Below are 10,757 nucleotides of genomic sequence, written 5' to 3'. Positions count from 1 at the left end.
CCCCATCAGCACTAGCACTCTGCAGGGGGGCTCTCCCAACCCCCTCTGCTCCCACGGGAGGCCAAAGGGGCATCCCTGGGCCAGACACGCCCCCAGGATCCACCACAAAACACCAAAAGCAACCTCCTTCCGGCCTTTAGCTGGTGGGTTTTTCTTGGCTCCAACCTTTGAGCAAACAGCAATGTCATCAAAACGTATAGCAAAGCATACTTTAAAATAAGCTTTATTTAGTTGTGTATTCTTTTTTTTATATTTTTATATTTGCATCCATGCCTTGAAGGAATTGTTTCTCCCCTGACACACAAGTAAGGGGGGAGGAGAGGAAGGAGACAAGGTTAAATCTAATGTTACCCAAAATTTGTAAGATTTTTTGTTTTAAAATGGTAGCTGTTTTAAATAAATCACCTTCTTAGTTTTGTTTCCTTTATTTTAAAATAATTATTTTCTAGTTTACCAAGAAAGAAAGAAAGAAAGAAAGAAAGGAAGGAAGAAAGGAAGGAAAGATGGAAAACTGAAAGGAGAATGACTTAGAAATGCATTTCTGGAGCTTTGGTGCCTCCAATTTTATTTCCAATTAAAAGGGAGGGGAGGGGAGGGAGGGGAGGAAGTGGCCCAGCCTTTTGGTGTGAGCCCCGGGCAGTGCAGGGAGGGTGAAATCCTGCCCACCCCACCCCCTTAAATGGTTCAGGTCTCTCTGGGGAACGCTTAACCTTAACCTCGCCCTATCAGGGGTGCAACCTACCTGGGCCAGCCTTACTCTCACTTCCTCCAGAGCAACTCGGGGTACCAATCATCAGATTTACACGGCCCACACGGGACCCCCTCCTTTCCCAAGCAGCCTGTCCGGAGGGCTACCAGATCCTCAAAGGAAGCCGTGAAGGGGCAGGAAAGCACAGCCGGGCTCCATCTTCTGAAACGACGCAGCAGCTGTGCAGAAAAGGAGCAGGGGGGGGGCTGGGGGGGGCAGAGGGTTAAAATTGGCCCCTGCTGGTTTGCTTATTTAACAGCCAGCCAGAATTGCTGAACTACCACTGAGCCTGGGAAGCCAAGTCACGATGGAAGGAGTGGAAATTCCTTTCCATGGAAGGGCGTCTCTGTGTGCGTGCGTGCGTGCGCTTCCTGATCAAACTTCAAGGAATAAAAAAAACAACGCCAGCCCTTTTCCTCTAAACAGCTCCAGACAGAAAAATCCAGGCAGGTGAGAGTTGTAGCCCACCTGCTCGGCTCGAAGGAGTTGGAGCAAAGGTGCCACCAAGGCAGGAATTATGCTCACCCCACAATTCTTGGGATGAAGAAGGTGGTGTCACGTCATGGGGTCCGGGGTCTTTGCACCCATTTCCTCCGGTTTGAACTCCTTTTCAGCTCAAACAAGGAGACCGGATCCAACAAGTATTTAGCAAAATCCAGATGTGGGTCGACGTGTTCAGGGCCCTTTCCCAGTCCGGAAACGTTGCGTTGTAAGTGGAGCCTCACAAAAGTCAGGATTTGTCGCCTGGAGACTCAGCAGCTTTGGGCTCCGGGCACCCACAGAGAGGGGTTTTCCTCCATGACGGTCCGGGGGTCTTGCCTTGGGGCCCCTGAGTGAGCTCTCTCCAATGACCCCCCCTTGCCTGCCTCGCAAGTCCTTATCCCCAAGGAGAACGTCATTCCTGGCATCCCCTTTGGGGGCAACATTCGGTCTCCTCACGGAACCATCTAGGCGTTTACCTGAAAAGAGCTCTGCGCACCGGGCTGGGCTGTGAGCGTGCGAGGCTGAATGCTTGTGCCGGGGAAGGGACTTGCCCCCAAAGCAGCACCTCTGCTGGCCCAGAACCTGCCCAGCCTCCTGAAGGGAGGGGCCCGAGCCCCTCCAGCCCACCCAGGCCTGTTTCTGCCCAAAGCCAACTTGTGGGCACCTCTGGGCCACCAGGCATCCCTGAGGGGAAATTCAGTGCCCTGGGATCCTGACTGCCAGCCGGGGACCAAGTGCCTTTGCTTCCAGGTCTGGCCCTGGGTGTGTCCCCACCCCCACCCCGCCCAAGGCTCAAAGGCTTGAGGTGAGGAGGGGGAGCTGCACTTCTTCCCCACCCGGAGGAGAGAACCCGGGGGAGAAGTTTCCACCTGCTGAGGCAGGCTCAGTGCAGGCCAGCAACAAGCCGTGTGGGAAGAGCCGATTTTCCTGGGCCACTCGAGTTATGGGAGGGGGGGGCCAAGGAGGTTGCCAGGGCTAGCAGGAGCTGCGGGAGGGAGGCCTCTGGCCTTGGAAGAGCACCAAGGTGGCCCTCCTGGGCACCGGAAGGCGGCTGTCCCCTCACCCAGATCCCCGATGCTTCTCTCCAGAATGAGCACCCCCCCCCCCCAAATCTCCCCTGGCCAGGCTGGACCTTTGACCTTCCTCCTCACAGCTACAGCGGGGTTTTGGCAGCACCCGCCTGCCAGGGAAAAGGGAAGCCCCTTCCTCTCCTAAGTGCTAATGCTGACCAAGAGCCTCTCGGTCCCTTTTGGGAGGGGGGCCATGCAGAGGCAAGCCCCCAAATCTCCCTTAAGGCTCGTCAAGAAGATGCCCATCATTTAAAAAAAACAGCAAACGGGACACCACCAAATCTGCCCCCCCCCCCGTCTCTGCTGTGGGCACAGCCCGGCTCCAAAGCCCAGCACACAAGGCACAGCCAAGTGTGTGTGTGTGTGTGTGTGTGTGTCTGCAGAGCTGCAACCTACCTTCTGTGCTGGGACTTTGAAACGTGGGCAGGACCGGATCCTCTGACAGGCATCCAGTCCTGTGGCAGGTGGGCTCTCCTTAGCCGGGACAATGGGCAAGCTAAGGGGACGAAGGGGGGGCGGGGGGTGGGCGGGGTGCTCTCTGGCCAGGTTAGAGGGGAGAGACAGAGGAGGGCCAAGGCCACTGCCCAGGCCAGCGCCCGCCTCCCTGCCAGGCCGGGGTCCCTGTGGCAGCGTTGACATCTCCCTCTGTGTGGGGGATGGGGAGGTGGGAGGGGGTTTCCCCAGGGTCAGGGAGGGCGGGGGGGGGGGGCGGGAGAGGAAGAACGATTGAATCAGATTTGTTCTCTCGGCACAGAACCCTCACGCTACGATTCGCTCTGTGGAGCCATCATGTGCACAACAAAGCCAAAAGCAAACAGAAAGAAAGAAAACCCCCCACCCATTCATAAAATCCCCACCCAATGTGGAAAAATATAAATTCCAATATTTACGTAATAATTTAGTTAGAATACATCTTCTGCATTGTGCAAATAAATTAAAATTAAACAATGGGGAAAAGAGGAAAATGAGAAAAAAAGGATAAAGGAATTAAAATGAGTATGCATTAAAAACGAACGAGAGAGAAAGAGAAAGAGAAAGAGAGAGGGGGGGAGAGGGGGGGGGAGGGAGCAACAGCAGCCACCCCAGTTTGGCCTGAAGAGGTTGAGCCACGTCCCAGGGGCAAACTTTGGGGGGCACCCTGGGCATGTGCGCGTGCGCGTGTGTGTTTGCACAGCCCTGGGAGAGTTGTGTCCTTGCACACCTTTGACCACTTCTTCTTTTTCCAAACACCTGCCTGAAAAGGCTCCTCCCGTTTCACATTCTTCCCGCACTGAGCTGGGGAAGTCAAGCCTGTTTTTTTCTGCTCCCTCCTGGGGGGGGGGGCTTTAAACCAGCTTAATCTGTCTCCTTTTCCACGAAGCCTTTAATTTCTTCAGCTTCTTCCTCCTTACGCCCTGCTAAACATTGCAGGCCCTCAAGGGGCACAGCCGGATGTGGCGGAAGGAATGGGAGATGCTAGTGTGTGTGTGTGTGTGTGTGTGTGTGTGTGTGTGTGTGTGTGTGTGTGGTGGGGGGAGTTTGTGAACTTGTGTGTCTGCTGGCCTTCAGTCTCCCATCCACACGTGGGATTTTTGCCCCTTCCCTGCCCCCCAAAGCCCCGGAGGCTTCCCTGGGATTTTCTGGCTGGGAAGCTGCCATGCCTGTTCTGAAGGACGTGCAGAGGACGCCCCCCCCCCCACTGCCCCCACAGATGCTTCTCCCCCCCCCGCCCTCCTGAGAAAAAGCCCCGGGTTTCCCATAAGGCGAAGGATGAGAAAATGCATTTAGACCATCGAAGGAAGGTGGACCCTCTCGATCACACACAATCACACACGATCATACACACACACACACCAAGAATTTGGCACTGAGACATTTAGGAGGCCCTCCAAAGCACCCTGGCCCAAATGGGAACATCCTATTTTGTGTCACACACACACACACACACAAACACCCCTGTTAAGGCTCTGGGTTGACCCCAGAAGCTTCACTTCCTCTACTAACAGAATAACTAACAGAGTTGGAAGGGACCTGGGAGGTCATCTAGTCCAAACCTCCTGGTCAAGCAGGAGGCCCTAAGCCACTTCAGACAAATGATTGTCCCATCTCTTCTTTAAAACCTGCCACTTCTGCAGAGAAGCCGTTCCACTGATTAACTGTTCTAACTGTCAGGAAATCTCTCCGTAGTTCTAGGTTGCTTCCTCCCCAGGTGTGTGTAACAGCTGCACCTGGCTTGGCACAAGGGGGCAGTTTGCCTGGCACAGAGAGCCCAAAAGGGGCCGGCCAAGAGCCCGTCCGGCTCTGTCCTCCGGCCACGAAGGAAGGCCCAAGGAACTCCGGCGGGTTTGTTCCCAAGAGCCTGAAAGAAGGGAAAGGGCATCGGAATGACGGGCAGGAGAAGGGCCTGGAAAGTGGGCACGAGTTCAGAGGGACCTTGGGGAGAGAATGAAAAGCCGAACCCCGAGGAGGCTGGCAGCCCCGGCACGGCCAGGCAGCCCCACGGAGGCCCCACGGCCACCTCAGCAGGGGAAAGGGAGAGGTGGGAAGGACACAGCTCTCCTTAGACGGAGGGTGCAAACCACGGCTGGCAGCTCTTCCCCCTCGGGCACTGCCAAGGGGGCACCGGAGGTGAGAGAGCCGGACGGAGGGACCCTGTCGTTGGCCCCAGAGCCAGCGGGGGTGGGGTGGGGGGGCTGCTGTTCTCCAGACGCTGAAGACACCAGAGACCTCGGAGCAGGCGGTTCTTTTCTCAAACAGAGCCTGTGTAGTAGAATTTGGAAGGCTACCAAAGGCGCCCTGTCCTGTCCCCCCAATTGAGGGCAATGTGTCCACAGCTGCCCCTCCCAGAAAGCCCAGGAAACACCAGCTGCCTCCCCCCCCCCGAAGTGAAGAGAGGCTTCTGGGGGACGGGGGTTGGGGGAGCAGGAGACATTTACAAAGCACAAAATGCACCATGGTGGTGGCGGCTATTTACAAATGCGCAGCAGTCCTTCAAGTTTTTCAAGTTTTGTAGAAAGAAAAGGGGGGGGGGAAGGGCAGAGAATAGAAAACAAAAACTGGTGGGAGAAGAGGAGGAGGAGGAGGAGGAGGAGGAGGAGGAGGAGGAGGAGGAAGGAAATCAACCAAACACTCCCAGGAGGACCAGGGAGGCCTACACAACACGGGCAGCATCGCTCAACAGACGACAGTTAAGGGGTTCGTACACAGGAGTGGGGGGGGCTATGTACAGGAGCCACAGGAGGGCGCGCGGGAGCAGCCAGGTCCGGGGCCTTGGCGCAACTGGAGGCTCACCCCCGACACACACTCACACGCGCACCGGGAGCGGGAGGGGGCGGCCGGTCACCAGTCTGCATCTTCCTCTATGTAGTAGTCGGGGGCCGCCCCGTCGAAGACGCCGGGGTCCAGGGACTTGCGCTGCTTCCCTCGGGCGAAGACCCGCGAGATGGAGCCGAAGCCCATCTTCTCCTTCTTCTTCTTCCGCTTCTGGTCTTCCAGGTCCTCTAGAGACTGGCCGGGGGGGAGGAGAACAGCGGACGCTCGGTTCCCACACCTGCCACCCAGAGCAGCCCTGCAGCCTCGCTCATGCCCCCCCCACCCCCAACCCAAACTTTCGGGGAGGAGCCCAGAACCTACCTGGACAATTGGGTTGTGCAGATTTTTCTGTACCGGTCCAGGACTATCTCCCTGCCAGGAAGGAGAGACACGTCAGCCTGCATTTTCGGTACAAAATATGGCACCAATCACACCCACCCACGGGGGTGACGTTGCCTGCTCCCGCTTGCGCCCTCTTGGGCCCCTGTGGCCCCTATGGACCCGCTACTGGATTTCATGGAAGAGGCAGGCAAGGAGGGGAAAGCGCCCCGATGCTCTTTGTGGGACTAGAGGAGTCCTCGCCTTATGACCAGCCACCACAAAAGAGGCTGTAAAACCTGCTTGGTCATGGGATGATCGGACTTGGCTCCGTTGCGGCCTTCAGCCGAGGACTGCCTGCCTGCGCAGTTGGCGGCCTCCCATCCCTTTGAGCTCAGCCCACCTCCCTCGCTCAACGGAAGCGATGAAGCAAACCAGCAAGGAGGGACGGCCGGAGGAAGGAGCACTGCCGAGGCATAACCTGCTCCGTGACAGGGTGCAGATGCTGCCACCCACAACTGCCCGGGACGGCTTAGCCTGTGCCCCAAAACAGACGTAAGGCAGGGAACAGCCTCTGCTCCCAGCGCGAACCCGGCTGCAGGGGAGAGAATTCGCACAACCGGAGCCTTGGCCCTGAGGGGACGAAAGCCGCCCCCACCCCCCATCCCCGCTCAGAGGTTGGCAGGCACCCGCCTTCTTCTGCTTCGGGAGAAGGGGTGCAAGATTTGGGGTCCTCCTCCTCCTTTTAGCTCTGTGTCCCTTTAAAGCAGCCCCCTCCCACCAAAGGCAGCGGTTGAGCCCCCCCTTCCCAGGCTGGAAAACCAAGAGTTAGGAACAGCCAATGACCTGCAGACGCGTCTTACATTGCAGAGGGAATGAGTTCGGTGCCGAGGCGAGTTGATGTCACTCGGCGTGGACGACCGGTCCCCTTCGGCTGCCGAAGCATCGGAGATGATGGACGGCTGCCGCGAGTGGCATGGGCTGACCCGGACCCCTGAAATGCAAGGGAGGAGCGGGCAGGGGGGCGCGAGGGGGGGGAAGGGTGAGAGGATGCACTCGGCCTTGCTGGCGAAACTGACCAAGACCGGGAGGCCGGAATTCACACCTTCTGAATCCCGGTGTGTGTGTGTGTGTGTGTGTGTGTGTGTGTGTGTATTAGCAAAGTGGGCGGAGATTTATCCCCTTTCTTCATTAGTTCTAAGATCAATGCGCTTTCCGTGGCCCATCATGGATGACGGAGCTTCGGGGCCTCTCTGTCCACTTATCGGCCTCACTGTTTTTCTGAAAACGCCCCTTTGCTTCCCATGACCTGCCTGAGGAAGAGGACCCCCTTCCTCCTCCCCGAGGGCTGGGCCGCACCTGCGGCTTCAGCAGACCGGGGACCCCCATTTCCTGCTCCCAAACGGTCCCCCCGCCCGCAGGGTATGCCCTACAGCTGGCCTCACTTAGCAACTGCCCTCTTTAGCAACCGCTGAGGACTATGCAGGGTCCCAGGCTGTCCCACTCACAAGTCACAATGACGCGATGCCTCACTTAGCGACGGAGCCGCTGGTCCTACCTGTGGCTAAGCAAGGTCTCTCTCTACCTGTGGGGGATGCCTGGGAACACCCCCCCTTCCTTCGGGCAGGGAGATGAAGGGGGGACCCTCTCGGCTCTCTCTCCGGCCCAGGCGGTCTTTGTCAAGACAGCCCTCGCACCCCCCCTCCTCACGAGAGAGGCCTGGGCCCGCTTTGGGGGTGGGGGCGCCTCTTACCTTGCCGGTCCACCGTGTGCTGTGGGTGGGCGTGGTAGAGGGTCTGTTGGCTCTGCCGGATGGCGGCCGTGAGGGGCAGGTCCGCCTGCATCACCCACTCCTGGTTCCCGTTGAGCAACGTCTCGCCCGGCATAGCCAGCGAGTGCCGCTTGGGGACGTCCTTGGTCAGGGTGGCCAACGACTGCTTGGCCTGCACAGGAGGAGAGGGCAGCAGGGGAGCGGTCAGCCCACGGGACAGCGGGGGGGGGGCAGTGTTGGAGACACCCCCCGAACACACCTGTCCCCCCGCCCCGGGCTGCCCCATTCCTTCCAAGGGGCCCTCCAGATGTGGACGGGCAGATTCCAACCCACAGCTGGAACATCTGGAGGGGAGAAGCTCTGGCAAATCCGTGTCAATTTAGCCCCGGTTGGTTTAATCCCAGATGAAGGATGGCGGGAGGCGAAACATTCTCTCTTTGCCAGAAGGTTTTCTCTCCGTCTGTTCACGGCCAAAGCAAATGCAACGGACCGCAAAGGCCATCATCCTGTGCCTCCTTCCGCCCCAGAGCTATCAGCCACGACCGGCACCCTCAGAGCCACAGAGACCTTGAAGCCCTGATGAACTGAAAGCAGAGCCTTGGGCTCAGGGCAGCATCTACACTGCTTCCGAGAGGGCCGGACTGGATGACCTTCCAAAAATCCCTGCTGGGGGGGAGGGAGGGGCTTCGGCGGGGCCACATCCAGGGACCCAGGGGTGGGGATGGCAGGGAAGCCCCCGAGCGCCCCGGCCTCACCATGGCCAGCTCCGCCTCCAGCTCCTTCATGCGGTTGTCCTTCAGGTCCAGCTGCGAGTGGAGGGCGCTGGCGTGGTCCGTGGCCTCCTTGGCCTGCCGCCTCAGCTCCCACTTCTCCCGCTCCAGCAGGTCCTTCTCCTTGGCCAGGGCCTTCACCGCGTCCTCACTCTCCTGGCGGGGGGCTTTGAATGCACCCCTTGGAGGGGTTCACCCCAAACACTGAGCCCTCCCCCGTGGGCCTTGGGGTGCCCCCTCTGAGGCACAGCCCTCCCCAACAGCCTCCTCGGTGCAAGGAGCCTCCCCCGCCAGCTTCCCATCAGGCAGCCCCCCCGCCCCCCGCAAGGATGCCCCATTTTTAGCTCCTCCGCCAGGGCTGGGGACGCCCCCCTGAGGCGCAGGGGCGGGATTTCACCAGGAGACGGGCGGGTCCTCCCGCCTGCCCCAGTGCCCCCTACTCCCCCCAAGGGTGAGCCCCCTTTCCTCGCCCCCCCCCCACCTTCCGGTGCTGCTCGTAGTTGCGGATAAAGTCCCTCAGCTGCTCCTCGCGGCTTTCCAGGGTGCTGTAGAGCTGCTGCATCTGGCTGACCAGGTCGCTCTTCTCGCCCTTCAGGCGCTTCCGGTCGGCCTTCATGGCTGCCGGAGACAAAAGACGGATTTAGTCGCAAGAGATACATAAAACGGCTCGGCTGCACCTGTCCGCCCCCCCCCCGGCTTCCATTCTGGTTTTGAGGGGCTTTTCAGTGCCAGTGCCCTCATGGGGGGCATTGGGGAGAAGGGCCCCAGGGCCCAGGCCTGTTGGCAAAGCCCCCGAGGGGCATCCTTTCAACCCACCGCCTGGAAGGGAGAGAGGACACAGGCCTCTTTGCCATGGAAACGGGGGGCTCTGTGAAAATGCTCCCGTTTCATTTTGAGGAAGCCAAGCACCACAAACTCGGCAAGGAAGTTGGCAGTGGGGGCAGGGAGGTAACCAGCTTGGCTGGCCTCTGGGGGGCACACAGGGGGTGGGCAGCATTTCATCTTGGAGGGGGTGGGTGCACGAGGGGGCTTTACATGGGGTGGGCTTCTACGATGCTTTCATCTAAAACAAACGGCTAATGACAAGCATTGGGGGCCGGGGTCCCTCTCCATCGGTCAGAAGGGCCCCCAGAAGAAGCACAAGGGCTCCCCCTTTTCATTCGAGTGCTGGGAGAAATGAGCCCCCCTCCGGTGTGTGGCCTGGCCCCCAAAATCTGACTTTGGCTTCTCAAGGGCTTCCTCCTCTTTCTGCCTTAGGCAGGTAGTCCTTGGCTTACGGTCACTTGTTTAGCGACCGTTTGAAGTTACGAGGGCAGCACCTGTGGCCAAGACTGGGAGGGCCGGGGGGCTGGGGGCCCAGAACTGCCCCGGAGGGCCTCTTCCCTGAGCCCGGCCGACTGGCTTCCCTGGAGGCTCTGCGGAGGCGGCATCGCTGCGGCCAGCGCCCGCCGGGCCCGAGGGGGCCCTTGAAGTGGGGCAGGCGGGGGCTGGGCGAGGGGCTCTTACCCTGGAGGGCCTCCTTGGCCCTGGCCAGCTCCTGCTCCTTCTGGGCCAGCTGCACCTTGAGCTCCGTGGCGGGCAGGATCTCGGAGGCCTTGCCCCCGTGCGCCTCCTCCAGGTCCTTGGTCAGCATGTCCTTCATTTGACGGAGCAAGTGGATCTCCTCCTGCAGCTGGCTGACCTCTTCCCGCAGGAGGACTGGGGGGGGGGGATGACAGAGAGAGACAATGTGGGCCAGTGGTGGGAGCCTCCTCCTCCAGAGACTCCCAAGGCAGACCCCGCGGGACCAAGTCCTGCTCCCTCTGAGCCTCCGGAAAAGCACCTCCTCCTTTACTGGGAAGGCCCCTGGCATATGGGGGCTCTCAATTTGGCCCCCGGCCTGCCTGCCGGCCTCCCAGGCAACCCTCAACGCCCATCAGGCGCAGACGGGGCTTTCAAACTGGCCACCTTGCAATGAGTGGACTTCAACTCCCAGAATTCCCCAGCCAGTTTGGTGGCTGTTTGGCTGGATTTTGCAGGAGAAATTGAGGAGGGGGTGTGTGCCTCCCTTTGGAGTGCGTTTGGCTGTCTGAGCCGAGAGAGGTGGGCACCAGCCTAACTGAACCACTGATTAGACCCCCAGCCCAGCCATGGAACCCCACGGGCTCACTGAGGGTGACTTAGTTTTGAATAACTCTATACATGACACTAGTCCATATTGTTTATGAGTCTCTCTCTCTCTCTCCCTTCCTGTCCTGTATTAACTACACAGAGGCACACCGCCTGCAAAGCCAGGACTTCTTGCCCATTAATGGCGTCTCTGAGGG

The 10,757-nt window shown here is 59.2% G+C and overlaps 1 protein-coding gene across 4 annotated transcripts in view; it reads right to left on the bottom strand.

Annotated features, from left to right (window-relative positions):
* Positions 1-207: 207 nt before the first annotated feature.
* Positions 208-10,757, bottom strand: part of KAZN (kazrin, periplakin interacting protein) — a 52,126-nt gene continuing 41,576 nt past the window's right edge. For 3 of the 4 annotated variants that reach the window (XM_087914926.1, XM_087914928.1, XM_087914929.1), the window contains 7 exons: positions 9,958-10,149; positions 8,933-9,069; positions 8,437-8,607; positions 7,664-7,853; positions 6,774-6,904; positions 5,914-5,964; positions 208-5,787 (listed from right to left, as the gene is read on the bottom strand). In XM_087914926.1, coding sequence (XP_087771052.1) covers positions 5,620-5,787; positions 5,914-5,964; positions 6,774-6,904; positions 7,664-7,853; positions 8,437-8,607; positions 8,933-9,069; positions 9,958-10,149 — 1,040 coding nt within the window. In that variant the 3' untranslated portion in view covers positions 208-5,619. Of the gene's footprint in view, positions 5,788-5,913; positions 5,965-6,756; positions 6,905-7,663; positions 7,854-8,436; positions 8,608-8,932; positions 9,070-9,957; positions 10,150-10,757 lie in introns of all 4 variants that reach the window. The other variant, XM_087914927.1, reaches the window with a different exon arrangement.

Source organism: Pseudonaja textilis, chromosome 18 (assembly GCF_049901715.1).
Source record: "Pseudonaja textilis isolate UNSWEBS1 chromosome 18, rPseTex1.2, whole genome shotgun sequence".
Lineage (NCBI taxonomy): Eukaryota > Metazoa > Chordata > Lepidosauria > Squamata > Elapidae > Pseudonaja > Pseudonaja textilis.
The sequence above is the reverse complement of the archived record's forward strand: the minus strand, read 5'-3'. Positions and strand labels throughout refer to the sequence as shown.